Source organism: Phallusia mammillata, chromosome 3 (genome assembly GCF_965637545.1).
Source record: "Phallusia mammillata chromosome 3, kaPhaMamm4.hap1.1, whole genome shotgun sequence".
NCBI lineage: Eukaryota > Metazoa > Chordata > Ascidiacea > Phlebobranchia > Ascidiidae > Phallusia > Phallusia mammillata.
In genome coordinates this window covers 5,851,492-5,866,069 of record NC_137254.1, presented here as the reverse complement: position 1 = coordinate 5,866,069, position 14,578 = coordinate 5,851,492, and the positions used below count along the sequence as shown (strand labels likewise).

Here is a 14,578-nt window from a genome sequence, read left to right as displayed (position 1 = left end):
ATGACAATATGTAGTTGATAAATACTGGTATAGGACCAGAATATTGTGTTTATGTTTTAGCGATCACGTGACCATTTACGTGTACTTTCGTGACGCAAATGACGAATGGGACGAATTCGGTACACGACATTCACCCCCCATATTTTGTACACCTTTTGAATTTTTTTGAAAAAAATTGCGCATTAGAATAGGCATTCATCTTGTATGTACACACGATTTTTTTCTTCTCATATAACTGATAAAAATTAAAAAAGTTTGACAGCGAGTTTCATGAAAAAAAAATTTTTCTGCTAATGTTGGAATACAAAATCCGGAAATACATAAAATTTTAGTTTTTCTGGCTAGGTGGTCAAATGTGATGTTTTATGAATAAGTTGGACGAGACGAATTCGAGACAACCGTTTTTCGCCCAAAAAACACCAAACGCACTGTAAAAATTGGTGTAAGGCACAGTGTGACGAATTCGTCACATACGGCGTTAAGGGGTTAAATGCACACAGTCTCCAACAACCAGTGGGGATGTTTATTAAAGGTTGTTACCTCTACTTTGGGAAGCAAAGGAACAACACTCGCCTATGAATCAATACAACATTTCTAACATGGTTTGCAGGAATTGTTAGTTGCTTTCAATTCTGATTTGTTTTGCTTTAATATAACATAAAAACGTGTTTACGTACTGTGTTCTCTTAGTTTGTTTATCAAACTGCCTGACTGTTTGCTTGTAATGCCAACAACAAACCGTAACAGAGTGCTATACACTATGTTTGTTTTTTCTAAATTGTCGTTTTATCATACAGTAGACAATAACTTTACGCCGGTTTAACGTGTTCACTAGAATCTTAATCTAACTGAGTTGCGTCTCAATCGTGTTGAGCTGGTCGAGTGGGAAAGCGTGTGGGTGACTTATACGAGCAAGCAAACAATCAATCACGGTGGCCAAAACAAACAAACAACACGGCTGTAATACTGTTGAATATAAAACAGGTATCAAGACACCAATACCAAACAATAACCGTTTAACACAAATTTTGATAACACGCAATACTTAAACAAAAAATATGACGTCATCATTATGACGTCAGTACTACTATTTTCAATGTAAATATGGAATCGTTTTTGCATGTGCGCTGAACAAGCAACCAGTTACACTTGGTATACTGAAGCTGTTCTATTATATTAACGAACCTCATGACCGTAGGCACTTTGATCTTCGTTTGTCTGTTTTTCTAAATATACAAAGTGTACAAAAATTAAATGTTTAGGAGATAAAAAACAACAACAACAAACATTCATACCCGGTGCTTGTTGTGTTGTCACTGATTCAGTTGTGTCCCAGACCGCTTGTTGGTTGGCATGTGTTGCTAAAGATATAAAGTGTACACAAATTAAATCGTGGGGAGATAAAAAAAACATTTATACCCGGCTCTGTTTGTGCTTCCCCTGATCCAGTTGTGTCCAAGATTGTTTGTATCTTTGTCTGTGTTGCTAAAGATATAAAGTGTAAATCAATTGAATTTTGAGAGGGAGAAACAACAACAAAAATTCTCACCCGGATCTGTTTGTGTTGTCCCTGATCCAGTTGTGTCCCAGGTCGTTTTTTGGTTTGTCTGTGTTGCTAAAGATATCAAGTAAACATCAATTAATTTTTGAGGGGCAGAAACCACCACAAACATTTATACCCGACTGTGTTTGTGTTTCCCTTGACCCAGTTGTGCCCAAGATCGTTTGTTGGTTTGTCTGTGTTGCTAAAGATATCAAGTAAACATCAATTAATTTTTGAGGGGCAGAAACAACAACAAACATTTATACCCGACTGTGTTTGTGTCTCCCTTGACCCAGTTGTGCCCAAGATCGTTTGTTGGTTTGTCTGTGTTGCTAAAGATATCAAGTGAACATCAATTAAATTTTGAGAGGGAGAAACACTACAACAAAAATTTCCACCCGGATCTGTTTGTGTTGTCACTGATCCAGTCGTATCCCAGATCGTTTGTTGGTTTTTCACTGTTGCAAAATATATAAAGTGTGCAATAAATCTTTGGGAGAAGGGAAACAGATTCTGGTGTGTCCAACATTGTTTAAGTAGTTGCTATAGTTGCTACAAATATTGTTTACAAATTAAGATGTATTCAAAATAGGAAGATTTATTGATCTGTATTTAAATCCGCCATAAATTTGTTTACTGCTTTCTCCGTTAATCTTTGTAACATTTAACTTATCTTTGTTTTAATCTATTTTTGAATCATTAATATTGAACACATGTTTTTAAAGGTTTAACACAAAATTACGTTTTAGCGTCATTACATACATGCTTCTGATATTTGACATACCTTGATTAGTTTCTTGAAAAGCGATCTGAAACAACATCACAAAAACTGTTGTTTACATTTTTTAAGTGATGAAACAACAACATATATTACCAACCTGGTTTGTAAAACTAACTATCCCGAAAATGAGTCCCAAAAACGTCAGAATCACAATCGCACATATTAAGATCATATTCACACGTAACATGTTCTGCATTCTTGGAAGCATTTCGGGTGTTTCATTTGATTCATTTGCAATGATATCTTTTTCAGAAAAAGTGTTGTTGTAATGCACTGATAAATTTTGTGAAAATTCAGCCGACAACTGACATAAAAATTACAGTTGAAACACAAACAAAAGATTTAACTTCACGACACATATCGAAAGAGTTAATCTTATTATTACTCCCTACCGGGGTTCATTGAAAAACTTGAAGTCATTGTTTGTTGTCTCATATTCGAGGTTGATATTCGAGGCTTGGCATCAGACATTTTAAACATCTACGTATAAAAACCTGAAAATAAAATGTAAGTTTACGCATGTCCATCTGGCTGAGTGCTTTTATCCCAAACAAACAATTATGGGCGACAATTCAGATTCATAGCAGACGTTTAGAGGCAATGCATAATTCGAAATCATAGAATGTAAAATTTATGTAAGGGAAACAAGGTCATAATAACTTATATTAATCGAACGAAAATTAATCATTACATTACCTTTATTTGAAACGCTATAAATTTTCTATTATTTGATTAATTTAAAAACCTTTTTACAGATAACAGCCCTATTCTACACTTAATGTGACAAACATTGTATAATTTCCATGATGCTAAATATTAAAACACAACAAGTTTCAGTTTAACAACGCTACTTTGCAGTCAAAGTGCTTCGTATGCTTCACCTCATATATAGGTCGCATGTTGTTGTGAAATAAAATTGGAAATCCCTTGAAACAATGGATTTGATTTAAAGCGGAAATGCGTAGCTGTACACGTATAACAATACAATACCACTCTGCAATAATGAGTAAATGCGTGCTTCTGTTATAATCGTGCCACCATTGCGCTCAGCAAGTTCTATTTTTTCAGCTATTCGTGTGTTTTTGATACGACAAAAACGATTGCGCACGTACATTTGAATCGCGCACGTTTTTTTTGTTTTGGCATGCAAAAACGACGCATAAACCGTTAAATGAGTCAGTTGAAACAATAGTTCCTTGAATGGAAACGTGTGTCACTCAGTTCGAAGCAGGTGCATTGTGGTAACAGGAGCCCAGATTCCAGTGACGGTTTTCTGTTAACCGAGTCATATGTTAATGAATTATGTTGTATGCTGCGCTAAGTAAACCATGCGAAAGGGGTCCACTACCAAGACTGTTACCAATATCAAACGCCATTGTATCTTTTAAAGAAACCCTTCTCATTACTGGTATTTGATACTGCTCACTTTTTAACGTTCAAACCGCTCTTAGGTCTCTTGGTAGTGACTAAAATCTCTAACAGCATCATAAAGCCTTTTATAAATCTATTGTTCGTTTTCCAGGTCTACGTCGTTTTGCCAATACTCTTTCCAATTTTGCTTTTTGTCTTTTGGCATTACAGTTTAAATTAATTACGTTTCTATTGACAGTACGCGTCACTCCTTCAAGAAGCATTTGCCATATCATAGGATGTAATCCGTCGCATGTTGACCGATTTTGTAGTCTTGGTAGGGATTAAACCAGTCATCCCTACGTCAGCTGCTGTCGCACCCCAAAGTCACCATCCATAGATCCAAACGCGACAAAGGGCGTGGTGTACGCAATACCCTGTGGAGAGTGCAATGAGATTTAGCGGAAGGAATGTGGCCAAGAAAGATGCAAAAAAATCGGCATTAGCAAAACATGCTTATGTGCATAATCACACCATTAATTTTTCTGCTGCCAAAGTGTTTGCGAGCGAAACCGACTTACACAAGCGAGGTTTCCAAGAGTCTTTTTAACCACCGCGTATTGTGTGTGTTTTACCACTCTTGCTGCTATGTAACAACTTTGTGTTCTCAATTTATGTGTCGCGTATAAGACATCGAAACGTAGGCATATTATAATAAAAACTGCTGAATGAACTAAAATTTTTGATACATTTTGCCTGTCAGCAACAGTTTATTCCTACTGCACATTACTTCCGCGGATGTAATATAGACCGAAGTTTGAAGCATAAGATTGGCGTAACATGTAAAGCAACTAATTTCTATTCAATCCCAACACTTGAATTTTACTATGTTTCAAGCAATTTTGCAAACCTGACATACAAATTCTTTGGGGCATCATAATGTTTTCTGCGGCTTGCAAACAGAATAAACATTAATGCAATCAACAATCTGCAGATCAAAATTTATATTTCTACCGGAACTATTTGGGTTCGCAGTATCACAGTCAGCTATGTAACAATTCTTTTTTCCAGCGTGTCCTATAACAAGCGTCATTGATATTGGTATGAAACTGGACAAACTAACTCTGCAAGGACATATTTTTATTAGAGCTGGCGAAATTCCCAAGGTTTGTCAAGTGTGCGGGAAACACCTGCAACTTTCATCTGAAACAATATATCTCGCTGGAGTCAATGTAACGAACGAGTATACACTTTTCTAATTGGCCTTTTGTTACTAATTGCTTGCTTTGTGTCAGCACAGACACGCGCAACAAACAGATGTGTAAGTAAGTCAAAGCTGTATTAAAGCTGTCAAAGCCCTTTTAGCAAGTATAGATAAGATGTAAACTTATTTTTAAGCTCTTTTTTACCAATGATGCATTTTGCTTGTACTGATCCAGGAAATAGGTGCGGGTTATTAAGTCCGTTTAGACCAGCAGTTGTCTTTAACCCTTTAACTGCGGGGGGGGGCGCATAAATGCGCCCCGAGACATGCCTCTTTGTAAACAGCGATAAAAATCATATCAGTGCGAATATTTTTTCCAACTGGGGTGCGTTTGAAAGATTATGCATATTGGATTCAATTTCTTCGAAAAAAATGAAATGTCAGTATTTGAAAAAAATTAATTACTGTAAGGAGAAAGTAAAAATGTGGAAAAAAACATGTTTTTTCCTAATTTTTGTTTTTGAGCCGTTTTTTGTTATTTTACGCTTGGTTGATTCACAGACAGCTGTTTGAAGTTGATTTCAGGGCTTTGCGTGCGTGTTGCGGCGATCTTTGTTTACAATTTGATATGTGTGCAGCTGAATTGGGCTTGGAAGTGGGTAGTTGGGGGCAGTGAATTTGCCTTGGTTTGCTTGAATATAGTGCTGTATCAGTCAGTTTAGCTACTATTAGTGGTGACACCAATTATTTATCACGAAAACATCTGTTGTAGAAGCCTTTTGACTCGAGAAGATTACGGTTGCTGACCTATATTTTGATTGTATTTGGTCATCAACTGTATTTATATTTGTCAAATGATGGTAGGATTTGGCCTCATAAATGGACAACAAATACAGAAGAATCAGTGCAAAGTTCCTTTGGAATGCTTGGAATTGTGGTTTTTCTGTGAACTGTGTTTCAAAATTTTACATGTTTTGGTGCAATGATACATAATAAACATCCCATGTACAAACACTTGTGAAAGCATTATGTGTACAGGTATTTGGTAAACATTAGAATAAGTCAGTAAATTGGAAAGATTGCCAATAATTATTACTAAAAACAAGTTTTATACCCTCAAAACATTAATTTTGTCCTTTACTACAGTAAAACAAGAAACTAAAATTGTTCATTATGACGTCATGGGCTAATTAATGACGTCATCGAAAAAAACGCACATCAATATTTTTTGAAGGAATTGTTTGTAAAACAACTTGGAACTAATAATTGTAACGAAAAACATCAATTGACTGCAATTTTATGAAAAAATAGAATTGAAATGACGTCATTTCGTAAGTGATGACGTCATTGAAAAAATATTTTTTTTAAATTGTAGAAAATTTTATACCCAACAACTTTCCCTCAAAAAGTTGTTGCCTATCTTCTATCGATTTTGCATAAAACCTTAAAGAGCAAGAGCATGTCCAAACCATAATTTTTGTCAAAAAGAATTCAGCAGGGGGTCCGCGACAACTGATGAATTCGGGCACAACGAGATTGATGATTAAAAGCAGAAAATTAATTAAAACTTGAATGGGTTCGCAATTAGATAACAGTACCGAAAAGGAACCCCAAAAGGCAAAACCGTTGCACTCAGACCTACAAAAAGTTTGTTTGCTTTATTTTTCCTGTCTTGTTTCGCGCATGACAAATTTCGGGCCTTAAATCGCGCAGAAATAAGTGAGAGTTCGCCTACCGTGCGTTTTTTTGCGTTTCAAGTAGCTTGAACCTGTGGTTCGTTGGCAAAAGCAAATGATGATGCTCTATTTGCCTTAAATGTACATATTTATGATATTGTTATGATAAAATTACATGTTGTGTTTGACAAGTTTGTGCATTTAACCCAGCACATGGTAAGCATTCAACTAATCTGAACAATGACATCCAGTATAATCTTGTATGATTACCAATGTACAAATCATGTTTACTAACAAAATATTATTTAATTTAGATTGATATAAAGCTATTTTGGTTTGAAATTATATCACAATACAGATTTGATGATTTATAGCCATAAACGTTTATGTGAGCTAAAAATGACGTCGAGCATTTCATTTAGAAAACTAAGGTGTTTGCCGACAATCGAAGTGCAAAATAAAGGGGTAACAAGGTAAGGATAGACCACCAAGCATAGTGTCAATGCGTTTTGTCGGTCAGATATTAATTTGATCAAACTAATATTGTTGCGAAAACGAACATGAGGAAAATTTTTTAGCATCATGTTTAAACAGTTTTTTTTTTATTGCACACACTTATATCTTTCAGTCCTTAAATATACAAACCCAAGCAGTTACTAGTGATAACCATTTGTAAAAAGTTATGTTGTTCAATATTTATGTACGTGTCTGACTACGTTACAGTTTTTTAATATAGTCTATTTATACTATAGTCCAGACCATTACTAATTTCACATAATAATTTTATTATTTTAACGTTTTTTTACGAGCTTGGGCAGGTTCCATAAAATCCAACAAAAACGCTTTTGAAAAGAATTGAACAGAAATTAGTCAACACCTCATACCGATTCTTTAACTTGCCATAAACCGAAGGCGTATGAAGCGACAAGAACTTGCTTCATTGGAGACCATGTCCTAAAAGCTTCTCACTGTTCATCCCAGAATTTTCTGATACCAATGTGTTTCAATTTAATCTTGAATTTTCTATTTAGGTTTGTCTGTTTAAACATTTTACCCAATGTCAAACTAGAGTTAATTGGTTTAAACTGTTAAACATTCAACGCCTATCATATTATAAAAATTTTGAAAGTAATGTACATTATGTACAACGTGTTTATTGTTGTTCAATCCCAGTAAAAAGTCATTTTGAAATACGACCACTGAAAATACAAAACAGCACCAAACGAGAATTTTTTTTGTAATATTGTAAAGGCATTCCTAATTTAAAGCAATCGGATATTTCATTGACAGCTGCCAAATTTCCCACATAATTTATGCAAGATTTGAATGGTTTGGTGAACAACGTTAACTGTACATAGGGTGACCTTTATTATTGTTGCTCTGTGAGATACATGTTTCTTGTTAGGAAACAAAATCCGCACAAAAAGGCAATGTTTTAGCCCAAGTAAACATTTTTATGAACATCACACCGGTAAAGTTACACTTTCTGGTGAGTCAACATGTGTCTTTTCAAATTTCCAGAGTGGGTAAATGTTTTGTAACAAACATCGCATCGATGAGGTTTCTTTTTAGTGTGAATCAACATGTGTGTCTTCAAATTTCCATGTTGAGTGAATTTTTTACCACAAGTATCACATCGATATCGTCTCTCATTAGTGTGAATCAACATGTGTTGTTTCAAATCTCCACTACGAGCAAACCCTTTTTCACAAATATCACATCGAAAAGGTTTCTCTTTAGTGTGGGTCAACATGTGTGTTTTCAAATTTGAATTAATCCTGAATCTCTTTTCACAAACAACACATCGATAAGGTTTTTCGTTAGTGTGAGTCAACAAGTGTCTTTTTAAATTTCCACTCTGTGTAAATCCAGTATCACAAAGATCACATCGATAAGGCTTCTCATCTATGTGAACCAACATGTGTTTTTTCAAAACATCTTTACGCGCAAACCGTTTTTCACAAACGTCACACCGATGAGGTTTCTCATTGGTGTGTGTCACCATGTGTTGTTTCAATATTCCAAGCCGAATAAATGTGTTTCCACAAACAGTACACTGATAAGGTTTTTCTTTGGTGTGAGTCAACATGTGTCTTTTTAAAGTCGAACTCTGGGTAAAAGTTTTTTCACAAACATCACATCGCTGAAGTTTCTCAATGCTGTGTTTCAGCATATGTCGTTTTACATTTCCACCTTCCAAAAACCTCTGATCACAAATATCAGCTTCATCCACGCCCAAATCCGTTGATGTCATCTCTCTTTAAATTAGTTATTCAGGTGTTATAAAAAAATCGTTATGCTGATCTGCGATTGGTACGTTGTGAGCTGAAAAAAGATAGACTTTTCTTTTGCCTGGCAAATGTGAACAAGTCATACGGTGTTTCGACCGCTTATACGGGGGTCTACACCAGGGTAACGTGAGCTACCTAAACAGTCGTTCTTATAGCACCCCGCGAGTAAACATAAAAAGACACTGGCGCGAAAACGGCGATAATACGTTGATAAAACGTGGATAAAATTCCTAGTTAAGTGTTGTAAATGCGACCTATAGCTAATCGGCATTAGAACATCTGTTTTTATACTCATTTTAAACTGTAGGTACCTTGTAATACTGGTTCGTTTGTGATGCACGCTTAACAAAAGTGTGCAGTCCAGGAGTCTCGAAATTTCTGTATCCAAGAATAAAATATGCTCGTTTTTGTCTAGAAACTAACCAGCACATCCAGTCTAGAAACTAACCAGCACATACGGTTGAAGTCCTACCACGGTTTAAACCAAAGCCTTTGTATATCAAAGTGCCGGACAGATCAGCGAACGGGCGCCTTTCCCTCGTCAATACCTTGGCACCAGAAAAGTTAATAGTGTAATTATGGACGGTAGCATGTTATGGGCAGTAAAACTGAATTGCGAAGGGTACACGAGGCCCTGCAGTTAAACGGCTACCCGAACTGCATTATCAGTGACCGAAAAACTAAGGTTGCACGGAAAAAGATTCAGTCCAAAGAGCGTGCTTTTGTCACTTTGCCTCACCTTCCTAAGTTAACGAATATAATCAGTCGCATGTTTACCGATTGTGTGGTCTGTTTACCGAAAGTTTGCAAACGTAACATACAGATTCGTTGGAGCATTGTAATGTTTTCTGAACAATGCACCGGCTTGCAAACTGTGCAACAATTTTTTTTCTAGAGTTGATTTGATTAAACTATTAAACACTCAACACTTTCAATATTTTCATAACCACTGAATCATCATCATACGATATAAAATTTAACATAACTTATATATATATATATATATATATATATAATACTATAAACGACTGCGACCTGCTGACTCAACGTGTTACAAATTCTAAACCAAAGGTAACGTACATCAACGTGTTTATTGTTGTTCAATACAAGTAAAATATCACTTTTTCGCCCAATTGAAATTCAAAACAATATTAAACGAAAACATACACAATGCTGAAGCTTACCCGGGTGTGTAAACAAACTCGAGTTTTATTTGTGTCAGTAAAAATAAACAAGGTAATATTTCGTCGTTATTGATTTTAACAAAACATTTTTAACCGAGTTCATCAAGTAAAACATTGCGTAATCGGATCAAAGTGTTTTTTGTAATATTTTGAAAAAATTACTAATGTAAAGGAGTCGAATATCCCATCGACTGGCGCCGAACTTAAACTACAGTAGATTTAAATGGTTTGGTGAACAACGTTAAATGTACGCAGAATCACCGTTTTTATTGTTACTTTGTGTGGTACATGTTTTTCAAAAACTGTTTAGAAAGAAAATCCATACAAAAAAAGCAATTTCAGCTAACCTTCACACAGATAAAGTTACCTTTTGTTGTGAGTCAACATGTGTCTTTTCAACTTTGAAATGTCACTGAAACTCTTTCGACAAACATCACATCGATGTGGTTTCTCTTTAGTGTGGGTCAACATGTGTCTTTTTAAACATCCCATACGAGCAAACCCTTTTTCACAAACATCACATCGATGAGGTTTCTCTTTTGTATGGGTCAACATGTGTGTTTTTAAATTGGAAATTGATCTAAAGTTTTTTTCACAAACATCACATCGATGAGGGTTCTCTTGGGTGTGGGTTAACATGTGTCTTTTTAAATCTCCACATCGAGCAAACCATTTTTCACAAACATCACATCGATGAGGTTTCTCTTGGGTGTGGGTTAACAAGTGTTGTTTCAAATTGGAAATGAAACTGAAGTTTTTTTCGCAAACATCACATCGATGTGGTTTCTCTTTAGTGTGGGTCAACATGTGTGTTTTCAAATCTCCACATCGAGCAAAACATTTTTCACAAACATCACATCGATGTGATTTCTCCTTAGTGTGAGTCAACATATGTTTCTTCAAATTTTTACTTCGGTCAAAAGTTTTTTCACAAACATCACATCGCTGAAGTTTCTCATTGCTGTGTTTCAGCATATGTCGTTTTACTTTTCCACCTTCAATAAGCCTTTGATCACAAATGTCACGTTGCTCTGAGACCAAATCCGGAGATGACATATTTTTTTAAGTTTATTCTTTAGGTATTATAAAAAAATGTTTTGTCTTACTTGCGACTACTGTGTTTTCAGCTAAAACAAGATACCAGGAACAAAATTTTTTATGTTTGGCGCTCATATGTTTAGAACATCCGAATCATATCTTTAAAATCGTTTGTCACAAATCTAACTGAACAAACTTGTTACGCTCAAGAACGTAGAGGCAAAAATATATTCACGTAATACTACAAATTCCATAAATGTACTGCATATTCCTTTCCACGAAGTAATGACCAAAATACGAAGCACTATGTAACAATATCAAGTAAATTCAAACTGAATCCCAATACACATATTAGGCGTTAAGCAAAATGACTTGACAAACCTGCTGTGCGGCGCAAAATAAGTTTTTTCGAAACCAAAAATCGGCCTAATCCTAAAGGTATAAACTAACTGGCATTAACTGGCTTCGCGATGTGGCAGTCAGCTGTGCAACAACTTCCTTTTCCTGCGTGTCCGATTACGTTTGTAACTTATACCGGACGAAAACGGCAAAATAGTTCGTACAGTACCAAACATAGTGTTTTGTATGTGTCCGATAACAAGACTCCGAAACTATACCAAACCAACTAATGCAAAATCAATCTATAAACATGACCTTATCTATAAACAATTTTATGACACACAAGACACAAGGCTAAAACATTCAACTGCCAAAACAACTGCAATCTGGCACTCAGCTCAAAGTAACTAAATCCAACAACCGTACAACTCTCCGGGAAACAACACTGTGCAATCAGCCCAGCATTCACACTGGACGACTGTCCCGAGAAGAACGCGTTCTCTTTTCGTAACGAAAACGGGAACGTATAAGTACTATATCGTAGGTATGCGAACGCAAGAACGGGCGATTGCATGTAAAGCACCAGCAGAAGATTGAATAATTACACAAAAATAGTGACACGTTCATTTGAATCACAACGTTTTGTAGACTAATTTGGTAATGTTTACGTCACAGAGATTTCTCCCGGGTGTACATGACGCCTTGTTTCAGATTGTTAGGAAACTAATTATAATTGGTTATAAACAAACATGTTGGTTTAAACGCAAAAACGTCTTAAGTTTATAATAACTATTCCGTGAATACACTTACGGCTTTTAAACTGCCAAAAGAAATGAAGAGCTTAACATTAAAAGTATTTTTTTATGAAGACATTGATCTAACGCATTATATTGTTTACAGAATCAAACAAAGGCCTAACATTTATGCAATAAACTTTTTGCTAAGCCTTATTTTCCACTGAAGGCACAAGCTTACTGGCATCAACTGGCTTTGCAATGTGGTAGTCAGCTGTATAACAATTTCCCTTTTCAGCGCGATTACAAGCGTCATTCATGATGGTCCGAACTGGGTCAAACCACTTAGCGGACACAGTCCACTGGCGCTGATAAAATCAAAATGCTTTCCGAATTGCTTGTTGGTTTTTAATCGAGTATGGGTGCTTGTTGGTTTTGTCCTAAAAGCGCGAGAGTAGCGAAAATTACGTACAAACGTTTGATTTTTGCAGACAGTTTATCCAACCAATGTTCATAATATTCGCAATACGAAACGAATTTGTTTTCCAAATAATCTAAAGCCCTCAAGTTACGTAAATTAAAGCTCCCCTGAATGTTTACAATGTGAATGTATATATTATATAATGGCCGATATGTCCACTTTCAGCGAATGCAATATTTAACACTACTGTTTACTGACTCCAATAACTAAACATAGCTAAGACTTAAATTACCAGTTTCACAAGTTAAACAAAAACAGATTTCAATCTGGCGTACCAGGACTTCTGTAATCTTCGTATGGGAACGGCCATAAGGAGCATTCCACGGGGCTATCGAGAGACGTACACGCCGTGTATGGACAGCGAATGCGAACGCTATTATAGAGCCTTTTTTACTGCATCATATGGTAACGAGACGGAAGCATCTGCCACACTACAGCTGTCCTATATTAACGAGCAACGTCGACATCGCTTGAGAGAAGCGGTGGAGTCCATTGACTTTACACATTCCAGCCGTAAAACATGGATCATTATTAATAGACTCACTGGCAGGTCGTCAACTCTCCCGGCAAAGTGTTCCATTACGGCAAACACCATCGCTTCGCAATTGGTCAAGAACGTTTGGCGCATTTGCAAGCTTACCTTAAGATTGGAACCCCACCCTCTTTCCCTAACACGCGTGGTTAGTTTAGAGGGCTCACACGACTTGTTCCACCAACGTCCCACCTCCAGTTGTTTTTATTCTCAACGCGCCAACCTCACTTTCTTGTGATCCCCAGACACTTAACGCCTTATAGTGACGGTGTAGCTACAGCGCGTTTAGCCATCATCCACCATTTGTGCTCTCCACTTATTTGCGCTCAATAACGTTTCAACTTTGCGCAGTTATTTCTGGCTCGGTGATTGTTTTAGTGCAATTGTGTCGCTATGTTGTCTTTCACCAATCGTTTCTACTTTTCATTTCGAAATTGTGCTTCATAGTGTAAAAAAGTGATTGTTGAGAGTGTGATTTCCCTTGTACCAAACACTTAATTCCGTATTTTGTCAATAAGAAACAACCTGAACACATTGATGATCCTAAAAAAACAAATTTCCAGCGATGTAAAACAAAACGTATTCATTTTATGAAACAGACATCAGTGAAAATAAGATGTACGAGCGGAAACAAGCGCGTTTATATTAACTGTAATATAAACCCGCTTGTTTCTGCTTGTACATTATATTTTCACTGATAATGACAACCGTTTTTTTGTCAGCTTCTATTTAAGTCTGTGTCTTGTGCACATTAATCATAAAAAAATATATACAGATAATTTATTTATGAGTATTCCGTTACTAGAAGGTATTTTGCGTAAAAGCAGCGGTTAAAGTTTCCCACAGCAAACAAGGCAATTATGGGATGCGTTTTTCGGCTTGATCGGCTTAATCGCATCGTGTTGCCCAAGTTCACATATTCTGTTGTTCAGAAAAACGTAAACATACAAGTAACTATTCGCCATTCTGCAGCCTTTAGCCACGTCCCCCAGCGAGTAAGCACTGGCTGTGGCGGACTGCTGATCATATTAAACTTGTAGCGCCGGTGCTTGTTCTTCACTGTCACCGCCTTGACTGTTGCAATGATGTTGTCAACCTCTGGGAAGTTACCGCGCACTTTCTCAGCGCAATTGTGCAGAAGATGAGCCAAGCAGTTGACGTGGAAGAGTCGCGGGAAGAGGATTTTGATTGCGGTAGTGCAAGCAGTCATATACCTGGCTGCATCGGAAAGCAGAAGAACGAAATTGTTTCTTTCAATGTCCAGCTTCTTCAGTGCGTCGTCAATCTTCATTGCCACTACGTGCTGGTTCACTGTCTCCACAAGTCTGCAATCTAAGATGTGTGTCTTTTCTGGAACTGCAATGTCACCAATGAGTATATTAAAGTATTTTCTGCCGACATCTTCGCTCTCGTCAACTACTAGAA

The 14,578-nt window shown here is 36.4% G+C and overlaps 2 protein-coding genes across 3 annotated transcripts; both read right to left on the bottom strand.

Annotated features, from left to right (window-relative positions):
* Positions 1-492: 492 nt before the first annotated feature.
* Positions 493-2,939, bottom strand: LOC145217363 (uncharacterized). Of its 2 annotated transcripts, XM_080084624.1 has the most exons (10): positions 2,717-2,939; positions 2,422-2,567; positions 2,328-2,352; positions 1,942-2,001; positions 1,810-1,875; positions 1,680-1,745; positions 1,550-1,615; positions 1,420-1,485; positions 1,296-1,361; positions 493-1,226 (listed from the first exon to the last, which is right to left on the bottom strand). In XM_080084624.1, the coding sequence occupies exons 1-10, from the start codon at positions 2,802-2,804 to the stop codon at positions 1,177-1,179; spliced, it is 699 nt and encodes a 232-aa protein (XP_079940750.1). In that variant the 5' UTR covers positions 2,805-2,939; the 3' UTR covers positions 493-1,176. The 2 variants fall into 2 exon arrangements, with proteins under 2 accessions (XP_079940750.1, XP_079940749.1); XM_080084623.1 differs by having other exon boundaries at positions 1,810-2,001.
* A 4,749-nt stretch (positions 2,940-7,688) lies between these two features.
* On the bottom strand, positions 7,689-11,195 carry LOC145219317 (uncharacterized). The gene is made up of 2 exons (XM_080086695.1): positions 10,397-11,195; positions 7,689-8,812 (listed from the first exon to the last, which is right to left on the bottom strand). Exons 1-2 carry the CDS (start codon positions 11,083-11,085, stop codon positions 8,032-8,034), a joined length of 1,470 nt encoding a protein of 489 aa, XP_079942821.1. The 5' UTR covers positions 11,086-11,195; the 3' UTR covers positions 7,689-8,031.
* Positions 11,196-14,578: the final 3,383 nt, after the last annotated feature.

Excerpts from the sequence above, each read along its gene's own strand:
- LOC145219317 (XM_080086695.1), bottom strand. The coding sequence starts at position 11,085 with ATGTCATCTCCGGATTTGGTCTCAGAGCAACGTGACATTTGTGATCAA. Across the intron at positions 8,813-10,396 it reads ATGTTGACTCACAACAAAAG|AGAGATGACATCAACGGATT; the intron begins GTAACTTTATCT and ends ACTAATTTAAAG.
- LOC145217363 (XM_080084623.1), bottom strand. The coding sequence starts at position 2,804 with ATGTTTAAAATGTCTGATGCCAAGCCTCGAATATCAACCTCGAATATG. Across the intron at positions 2,353-2,421 it reads TAGTTAGTTTTACAAACCAG|ATCGCTTTTCAAGAAACTAA; the intron begins GTTGGTAATATA and ends ATGTTGTTTCAG. Across the intron at positions 2,002-2,327 it reads TTTTCAAGAAACTAATCAAG|TGAAAAACCAACAAACGATC; the intron begins GTATGTCAAATA and ends ATTTTGCAACAG.